General features: G+C 36.8%; 1 protein-coding gene across 1 annotated transcript; it reads right to left on the bottom strand.

Moving 5' to 3' along the window:
* On the bottom strand, positions 1-9,685 carry chmp2ba (charged multivesicular body protein 2Ba). Its single transcript, XM_015011371.2, has 6 exons — positions 9,497-9,685; positions 6,948-7,039; positions 3,967-4,161; positions 2,772-2,874; positions 2,476-2,582; positions 1-1,447 (listed from the first exon to the last, which is right to left on the bottom strand). The coding sequence occupies exons 1-6, from the start codon at positions 9,528-9,530 to the stop codon at positions 1,328-1,330; spliced, it is 651 nt and encodes a 216-aa protein (XP_014866857.1). The 5' UTR covers positions 9,531-9,685; the 3' UTR covers positions 1-1,327.
* Between the last annotated feature and the right edge of the window lie 418 nt (positions 9,686-10,103).

The following is a 10,103-nucleotide window of genomic DNA, read 5'->3' as shown; positions in this document are numbered from 1 at the left end:
TCAGAATCGTACCTGAGGAAACTTTATTCCTTATAAAAGCCATAAACCTTTTACAGAATCAATTTACAATGACAAAGAAGTAAACAAACATGAGTACGCATGCCTTTGAAAACATACTCCCCCCCCAGGCAACGGCACTCATCAAAATCTGTTAAGACCCTAATTCTGTTTACAATTATGTTAGACTGGTGCATGATAGAGGAAGAAATAATGAGCAAAACTTCAATGGAGTGTGTTGGGCTATGTGTGCCGCACGCGTGCAAGAGTGACATTTTCAGTTCATTTTGAATGAACGATGTGGAACTAAACGGCCAGAGAGAGAAAGATACAATGTTTCATTGAACAGATATTACCGTCTCTCTCACAGAGCCTGAAACTGCTGACATTAACAATTCACTTTGTTGGAAAATCAGACGTAAAACATTTTAAATCACAGTGTCATTTCAACATACGCGTCCATTATTTTGTAGCTGTAGTGTGCATGTGTGTGTAGTTTCTTTTGTAAGAGCCAGCTGACGATTCCTAAAGAAAGTAACTGCACAGCAGCCGAGAGAGAAAAGAGACTGCAGAACCAGCGCTTTTCTGCAATCGCTGATTAAATCAAACAGCCTAGAAGCCAAATAAAACCTTATTTAATTACTTTACATCAACAGACAATTAATTTAAAATCTTGCCAGTCTTCCATTAAGCCTGAATTAAACTTTAGCGGCAAAGTTAGCGATGGTTATTCTAACACCTGGCTGTAAATGTCCTGTAAGCAATAACAAAAGAAAGCAAAATTGTCCACTGGGAGTTCTAATGGAGGTGGATCCATTCAGAGAAAACGAGTCAGATGGGTTTAAAAGAACCCAAAGCAACACAAACATCAGGTAAATGATCTGAGAAAAAGAAAGCAAGAGCCATCTGTTTATTGACAACCCCAAAGCTGTTTTTAATCACCAAGTCTTGCATTAAAACTTCCTGGAGAAAGAGCATCCGTCACTGATTACAGGACAAACTAACTGCTGGCCAAACAGCCAAATGGAAAAGACATTTCCAAACTGCATTTCTAGCCCTTCCAAAGACAGATTACCATAGTTCTTTGGGCCAAGTTGTGGCCTTCCCAGTATCATAATAAATATCTTCTCATAAATACACGTCCAATGAACTTTAAGGCAATATGCATAACAACGTGAGGAAATTCTGCCTTTTTGCCTTTGACTTTGTGTGTGTAGAATAGTGTATGCAGCTTTTAAACAATGACAAAACTAGTGCATCCGACAAGAGTCCGTATCAAACAGTTTTGAGTTGCACCAGCTTAGAATCTGAACAATAACACAGCAGAGAACTAATCCACTCCCAGAGCTCGAAGTTGTCTCTCGATCTCGTCGTCGGAAATGGTGGCGCCTTTGGAGGAGGCAGCGGCGGCACCGGGGACGTTCTTTCCTGCAGCTGGTGCTCTGACCATCTGAAACCAGAAGATTGGCAGGAAATCCCATCAGCAGGAAGAATTATTAAACAATCACACAGCCTTTTTTAAAAATCACCAAGTATAAAGGATTGCTTTCCCACCCTACCAGAAAAATAAATAAAAAATACAATTGAAAATAGGTGAACTATCTGTGATCTGTTATACAATAAGATATTTTTCTTTGAGATGACAGCTTCAGAGATTTTAGAAAACTAATGTGTGAGAAGACGTGGCAACTTTGTACAAAAAAAAAAAAAAAAAAAAATCATAAATGCTGCTGTATTTTAGAGAGTTTATAGCTGATTCCAGTGTCGGCACATATTGCAGCCAGATCTTTGATGGTAAACCATCCGGTGTTGCAGCCTTTTGTGACACAGAATACCTGGTATTGTACAAGTGCTTTGAAATTTTAAGCATAAAATATGATGCAACAAAAATGAAAAAAAGGAGAAATAATTTTCTCGTATGAAACACTGTTAGCACATTTCTACTACTTTAAACTGAACAATTTTGTTTTCTCCACCTTAATGAACTCCACGCTTTGCCGGAGCTCTGATGAAAGATTTTTCCTTTCAGTATTTTATAGACAAAGAATAATATTATCAAGCTGTCTCTATGTTCACTGCAGCTGTGGGTACATTTATTGGACGACGTGTGGATTTATGCAGTGTGCAGAGAGGTAATAATTCATGTAGCCCCCCAGGGGGAGCCAGACACACAGCAGACGGAAAGCGTGGCAGTAACAGCGCTTGAGCCTGAAGAGCTGTAGGCGAGCCCCACCGTGCGGCAGCTGTTATGCATTTTAACAGCGATAAAAGAAAAGCCATGTGGAGAGTGTGTTGTTTTTGTAGCCAAGAGCTTTTACCTCATTTAGAAAAGACAGGCTTGTAAAAATCAGCAGAAAACCCGTTTCTTTTTATCCTCCCAAAAATGTTTGCGATTCTCCTTTAGGTAATGATGAGAGCATAAGGGCTTAAATGTATTAGAGTAACGTCAAATAGACGACATCAGAGTCGGTGTCTTACCTTCCCTGAGATCTCGATGCCGATCTCATCCAGGACCTGGTTGACAATGTCCTGAGATTCTTCTTCATCCCCAGATTCATCAAAAATGTCATCTAAAGTGTCGTTGACTGGACAGATACAGATATAGGGAGGGGGAATAAAAAGACAAACACAAAATTTAAAAGTCAAATTGAAACTTTCATCTTGATTTTTATTTACTTGTATCTATTACCAAACATACATTCTCATATTAACCCTCTAACTCTTTGTTAAAAGCTTATAAACACCACATGCGTTTGTGCATCATGTGCGCTTACTCATGTCCTCGGTCATCCCCATCTTCATGTTCTCCTTCTGGAAGTCCTGCATGGTTTTCAGTGTCTTCTGCGGATCCATTTTCTTATTCACGGCCTGCATTGTCTTCAAACGACAGAAAGGAAGTGAGATAAAATCTTTTTCAGCTTTCTTGGAAGAGCAGTGCAGACTGTAAAAACTGCTCAAAGAGGCATAAAAATACTTTCATGCTTGGTTTGTTAGAATACTGGCCCAGCTGATCAAGAAGAAATGGGCTGTTTTAAAAGAATAAATAAAGCCAAAACTTACTAATCACTACGTTTCCATAAAGAATTGGGTGTTTTTTAATAATACCAGTTCTGACAGCAGCCAAAGCTTGACATTAGAATGACTTTAGTGGAAAACTACCGTATTTTATTAACTGTAAGTCGCTCCAGAGTACAAGTTACATCAATAAAAAATGTGTCATGAAGGGGAAGAAAAAAACAAAAAAAAAAAAAAAACATACACAAGTAGCAGGACCAGCCAAGCTAGGAAAAATGTCTAACTTATAGTCAGGAAAATACGGTATTGGTTTGGTTTTAGATAAGAGGCTGTACGTCTCGTACTGCCTCCATTGTTGCAGAGATAAGAGCAGCAGGTAGGTCTAAACACAGACGGATCATTTCCATGTCATACAAACATAAATGTGACCCACTTGGGTCACTGAGGATGACATCATACCCAAGATCTTATCTCCTGCTGACTGACGCACTTTTCCATTGGTTCAAATATTTCTCTCTCTTTCCATCATAGAGAACTGCACCCATATATTTGTGTCAAAATAAACTTAGTGCATATATTAAGCTGTTAATATTTTTGTCTTAAAGCGATCACACCTCATCACCCTCCATTAATCTGAAGCCTAATTATATTTAACCTGTCAGTGTGTGGTTGTACAATACTTCGCTCCTGGCCATTAAATGCTTGTCACACTTCATTAACAATGATGCTGGGACTTCCCTTAAAACACATATAGCTTCTACAATAACCATTTTCTTATAAATGTTTCCATTAAGACACAAAAAAGTCAAGACAAAAAAAAAAAAAAAAAAAAAATCCCCAAAAAACAAGTGATAATTTTTCTTGGTGTTTATATGTACAATATGTGACTGGAAGTAATTCCTAAACATTTAGCACATCTGACCTCAGAGCAGCTAATATGGTGTAGGATTTTACCTTGGCTGTGGTAGACATGGCTCCAGCCATCTTCATTTGAGAGTTCATGACTTTAGTTTGCGTTGACATGGAGGTAACCTTGGAGCTCACAGCGTACGTCCGGTTCTTCTGCTTCCTAAGCTGAACTAACTGCTTGGCAAGAATCTTACAAGCCTCCTTGTTGCCACTTTTAGCCATTTTCTTGATCTCCAACTCCTGGAGAGAGAGAAAAAGAAAAAGAAATAAATAAATAAGCACGAGGCCAAGTACAATCTTAATTTGTTTTCTCCTCAAACATGGTTTTCAATGGTTTAGACTGGAACTTTGAAGTTTTTGTTTTCTAATTTTTCTTAATATTCTTGTCAATTCAGACCTACCCTCAAGATATTAGTTGTTGTTCCATAAATAAAATAAATATCTTGAGACACACTTCACATTTTATATGTGTTTGTATTCATAAATCTCTCCAGACCGACAGAGATGTTTATAAATAAAGACGCCATAAATACCGTCTTTTAGATCAAATACTATTCGCTGGCAAGCCAAGCCAAGCATTTAGCTTCAGTAAACATGAGGAAATATGCTGCTGCCTTCAGGGATTGTGTGTGTGGGCCTGACAGTGTGAGAGCATCCCAAGAGATGAGGCAGAAGCTGAGGGTTACAGTAAGCTAGCCGGTCCCTCGGCTCCAGAGTGTATTGTTTATTTCTTGCATGCTGAAAGCATGGACGAAATAACTAATAATAAATGATTTATATTTGATACAGTCATAAAAAAAACACTCCACTCAGCTATTTTCTTCGGCCTCTTAACACAAAACATTTATGGACTGTCATTTATCAAATGCATTAAGTTCGGTTCATATTTGTTGATCTGTAAATAATTTAAATGCAAAAATTGGGGCTGAACTGTAAGGAAATAAGCTGCATTACCAACTGCAATGTCAGAAAAGCTCAACATATCAACAAAGAAAAAGTGGGGAAGAAAGCACTGTTGGTAGTATTGATTGGAGTCTCTGAATATCTACTTTCCCTTTAGATATCAAGAGGAGAGCCTTGTTGTGATGGATAGCTCCTCCCTCCTAAACACAATCTAATGCAGCACTCAGCTGAGAGGCTGTTGTGCTTTTCCTGAAGCAGTCTAAATGTACGATGCTGTTTATTTATTTTTTTTACCATCTGCAGAAAACATTAGTAAATGCTTTCAATTTTTTAACAAGCTGTTATCCAGAACCGAATGATTTTCAGCTTAATAAGCCTTTACTTCTGCCCATGTGGTCAGAAACTCAAAAGTCCTACCTTTCTCCAGTCAGTGAACACACCTAAGTGCTATCAACAACAACACATTTTAGCATAGAGGTTACTGGGTGAAGACTCAGCTATTTTTAGAATAAGTGAAGTCTGTAGGAGGCATGAGGGCCGTTCAGCTCCAACAAAGAGCTAAACTTTGGTAGATGATCAGTTCACTCCTTTGCCATGTCTGAGTTTTTACAGAAAAAAAAAATACATATTTAGCAGCTCTATGTTATACTTTTAAACATTGATACAGAAAGCAGAGTTTTTTTAATGACTTAGATATCCTCAGAAATCAAAACTTGAACTTAAATTATTAGAAAAAAACAGTTTTTGATAACTTTTTTTAAAATATAAATAAATATAAAGATTCAGTTGTCAGTGTGGTTACATTTTATTGTGCTGTTGTAATGTCTATTGCTCTCAGAAAAAAAAAATACAGTTTATAATCAAATTCAAACTTGGGAATTTTTGTTAAGTCAACGGTTTTATGCAGAAAGAAATGACTACCCATCCCTAATAGATAATGCACAGAGAATGTTTATAGTTGCTAGCTGTACGAACCGTGCTCATAATCTGATAAATTAATAATTTATTCATTAAATTATCCTGTCTTTGTTTTAAATGAGTGAAACTCTACCATTACTCTCTGACAAACTCACTGAATGACTCCTCTACTCCTAATCTAAATAATTAATGACAGTTCATGGCTAAAAGGCGTGAATTAAACATTTTTGAACACTGGTCGTACAGTTCTTAAAGACAAATCAAAATAGGGTAATTGGTTTTGGAAGGTCGTGGCTTTGTAAAAAGTGAGCATTAGCTTCAAATCTGAAAAATAAGTTGTCCAAAAATAAACAAAGAGAGCTGCTCAAACAGAATCAAAGTTCATTTGGCCCTCCTTAACTTTATGGCAAATAAAAAGCAATAAAGCTGGCACGCAGCATAAATCCACCTCAATAAATATTAATACGCATATATGAAGACTTTTACTTTGACTGTAAAATTTGACTCATTTTAACACATCCATTTCATTTTGCTCTTATGTTCCCTTGTGTAAATAGAATATACATCATAATAAGACACTTTGAATCTTTGGTTCTCTGCCGCTTTTAATAAAGGCTGTGCCTATAAATCTGAGAGTGGGCACATTTTCTTATTGGAAGCACAATGGGGGACCCTTATGATTGTGCTAACTTGCAGATTAAGGTAATTTTCATTTGTCAACCAGGATCCTTTTAATTCAGGGTGTACAACAAAGCTTTTAAAGACCAGACTAATTAGCGGAAAGCATTAATGAAGAACAAAAATGGGGTTCCCCAGGGAGGTAATTATGTCTCACACGATATTTACTTAATACAGCTAAATGAGGAAGACACTCTACACTTCTTTCATCTTACTGAAACGGTACATGTAACGTACGGCTGTGGCCTCATGGAGCGAGCGTGTGCATTTTGCTTGCCTGGAGCAAAGCCCCCACATTGGCTCATTCTCTTCTTTTCACTTAGATCCATGAGCCACTTGGGTTTAGTCCTTAGTGGTGAAAGGGAGATTTAAACGGATTTCTAGGACTTTTTCTGTATGCATCATCTGCTGGAGGTCCTCGAAGCTTTGATGCAATATGTAGAAATCTAACAAAAATGCTCTGCATGGACATCGTTTCTTACTTTCCACTTCTTGAACTTTATTGGTTAGTGTGTGTGAATTCTGACCATTTGTTTCTCTTGTTTCTCCAGCGCTGCTCGGTCCCTGGTGATCTGTCTCTGAGTGCTTCGTAGCTCCTTAGACTGCTCCTTGATGACGTCTTTCGAAAATGTAAAAACAAGTAAGACAGCAAGGCAGAATTATTAAAGTTAAAACAAAAGCCAACATATGAAAATATGCACTTCACTTGCTTTCACAAACAGATGCAAACCATCAAACATTCTTTTGACAATGATAAGCACTCTTAAAATACATGAATACGTGTTCGTTAGATAAAAGCTAACTGGAAAAATAGGTAAATGAACCTTTTGTTAGTTACTTATTCCATAAAAAAAAGAAAAAGGGAAAAAAAAACAACATACACAAAAGAAAAAGCAAACACTTCTCATCTCTTACAATAAAGTCAATGGTCTGCAGCATGGCTACTGAAAGAAATCTAAAGCACAATAGTTTTAACCTTTGCAGTAGGCTTGTTTGATTGTCTTTGTCTATTGCATCCAAAATACCACAGCAAGACCAGCAACACACTGAATACACACCGACAACTGTGGCAACTGCTCTGGCAGCTGACACCAAGACTGAATCAGTCAGCTCCAAGCAGCATCATGTGAAATATTGCACAATCCTGAAGTCACACAATGAGAGCTGACTAATCAGAACAAAACAATCAGGATAATTCACACGGCTACCAGGTTAAAAAAACAAACAAACAAAAAAAAAACAACATTTATCTGAGATTGTCAATTCAAAGTCTAAGGGGGCATGCTTTTGAATTTTAATTATGTTTTATCATTTCTTAAAATGTATGAATATATGCATTTGAAGAAGGAGAATTTTGTGATTTTAAAAATGAAAAAAAAAAAAAAAATCAAGAACACGCCTAATAAACAGAAAAAAACTAATTTGCTTTAGAATATAAATGTTGATCTGATCTTCTGTTATTAGAGCACCATCATAACTAAATATTATAATAGTTATTTCAATAAAAAAAACAATTACAAAATATAATTTAGGAGCATAAAAGCAAAAAAAAGACAGCTTTACACAAGTTCTTAAGCTTTATTTCATAACTGAATGACATCCTGAGAAAGCAGCATTGAACGGCCAAATAAAGCCGATTCTTTCAAAGTCACCAAACGATAAACTAGTTAGAATCACATCACTACAGTGGACCACTTGTAGGGATGATGCATAAGTGCGTATAAGGTGACGTGCCGCCAACGTATCAAAGTGGGAGGGATATCATCCTACAAATATGTGCGATCTTTCCCCCCCATCACCAACCATGGGAAGTAAATTTAAAAATCGGCCAGAAACCCCTCCGACGACCAGACACAGGGCAAGAAAAAAAAAAAAATCCAAAAACTCTCTGTCCGGAGAATGAAAGGGTGAGGGAAGACTCAGGAAATGCATGAGACAAGAAACGTCAAAAAAAAAAAAGAGAAAAAGAAAAGCCAGCATTAAAGAAGATCTGTTGACAGCTCAACATACTGTGAAGGTAAGGGAGCACAGTGAGTACAGTATGCAGATTGTTGCTGTGGGTGAGGCTGCAATGACAGGGATGGGAGGAGTAAGTAAGCAATGCTGTGGAAAGATTTTCCTACTCCTGCTATGCCTTTTTTTCCCCCATTGAGCCTGGATCTATAGTTTAATTCAGATTTTCATACATCATTTTTTTATTTTTTTTATTTTACAAAAAGTGAAGAAGTGGATATTAGATTTTTATGTTTTATTTGGGAAAGAATAATTGATTTGTACATTTTTAGGAAAAATTTGTCAGATTTTCCATATTAACTCTGAATGGCTGATTGTCTTGCCTGAAGAAATTATTAAAATATTCATACTGAAAGGCTTTCAAGAATCGGGTTACTAAAATAGGTTAGAGGATGACGGCATGCCAAGACGTCATAGCTAAACAACCCTTCAAATTCATTACGCAATTACATTGTAATTTTCCCTCTCTTGTTCCTTATTGTAGTCCTTCTGTACTTAAAACCCAGTTAGCAAAACCAAGTTTAAGCAGAATTATGAATGGTAAATGTCATGTCTGAAATAAAAATAGAAACGTAACCACAAACGTAAGTGTTCAAAACATTCGACTGAGAACTATTTGTAAATATCCGGTGTTTTGTCATTGAATATACTTTTAGCATATTCAATGACATTCATTTTGGGCCATTTGTTTTGTATTCCAATTAATGTACATAAAATCACATTTTCTAAGTTTGAGTGACAATAAAAACATCCTCTTCGTACAACCTCAAATAATAAGTTTACTTTTATTCCTCGGTTATGTGGTGAGAAACCCATTTGTTTGTCATTTGTTTGCATTTTAACTATCGCATTCCTATCCTAGGTTATTTCATTGAATCCGGTTAGTTTGGGAGCCTTTCGACGCTTTCTCCAAGTTAGTAACGTGACTAGTGACTCAACAAAACCAACAACAGGTTCAACGAGTTATTTGGGGACAGCTAATTCAAACGGGAAGAACACATAGGCTGAAAACAAACGGGCTAAAAACAAGTTAGCTAGCTTTTGTAACACAGAACAAACTTACCATCGACAGTCTTCTTCTTGAAGAGGGAAGCCATGTCTCTACTCTGTATATAACTAACTATAGAAATCAAATTCAAACCGTGTACTTTAAACAGTACTAATTCCTTTCGTCTATACCGTCAGCACAGGACGGTACGTCTGCTTTACCAGCCTTCGTTTCCTGGTTGACTTCTGCTGTCGGGAGTTCCTCCCTCAGCTGGCGTCACGGCGGGACCTTTGTGCTGCTTTCAAGTGTACCGCGGAAAAGTCTATTTCATGTGAATATGTTTGCCAAAAATGCCAAATTAAAAAAAGAATAACAATAAGTTCGAGCTATTTTTGGGTGGTAAAGATGAAATTAAACTATTTTTTGTGTTGGTATCTTATCTCTACTTTCTGAACTAAAAACCAGTTAGAAAAAAACCATTGTTGTTACTACCGTCGATTATTTTAATGATAACAGTAATTTAAAAAAAAAACCTCTCATGAAAGCATCATCAGTTGTTGAACAGAACAGTCAATGTACTATTTTCAGAATGACAAAGAATAACTGACAAATCTCGTCCGCTATTTTGGATAAGTTGTTTTCATAATTCTCTTTGACAGCATACTCCTTGTGTCTCTTGAAT

This window comes from Poecilia mexicana, unplaced genomic scaffold (assembly GCF_051168715.1).
Source record: "Poecilia mexicana isolate PSO_F unplaced genomic scaffold, ASM5116871v1 scaffold_2, whole genome shotgun sequence".
Lineage (NCBI taxonomy): Eukaryota > Metazoa > Chordata > Actinopteri > Cyprinodontiformes > Poeciliidae > Poecilia > Poecilia mexicana.
This window is presented reverse-complemented; position numbering and strand designations above follow the sequence as displayed.

What these genes read in the sequence shown, in the direction of transcription:
- chmp2ba (XM_015011371.2), bottom strand. Translation starts at nt 9,530, where the DNA reads ATGGCTTCCCTCTTCAAGAAGAAGACTGTCGATG. An exon ending in CAAGAAGAAGACTGTCGATG is followed by an intron (nt 7,040 to 9,496) that starts GTAAGTTTGTTC and finishes CATTTTCGAAAG; the next exon opens with ACGTCATCAAGGAGCAGTCT. An exon ending in CCATGTCTACCACAGCCAAG is followed by an intron (nt 2,875 to 3,966) that starts GTAAAATCCTAC and finishes TGTCGTTTGAAG; the next exon opens with ACAATGCAGGCCGTGAATAA.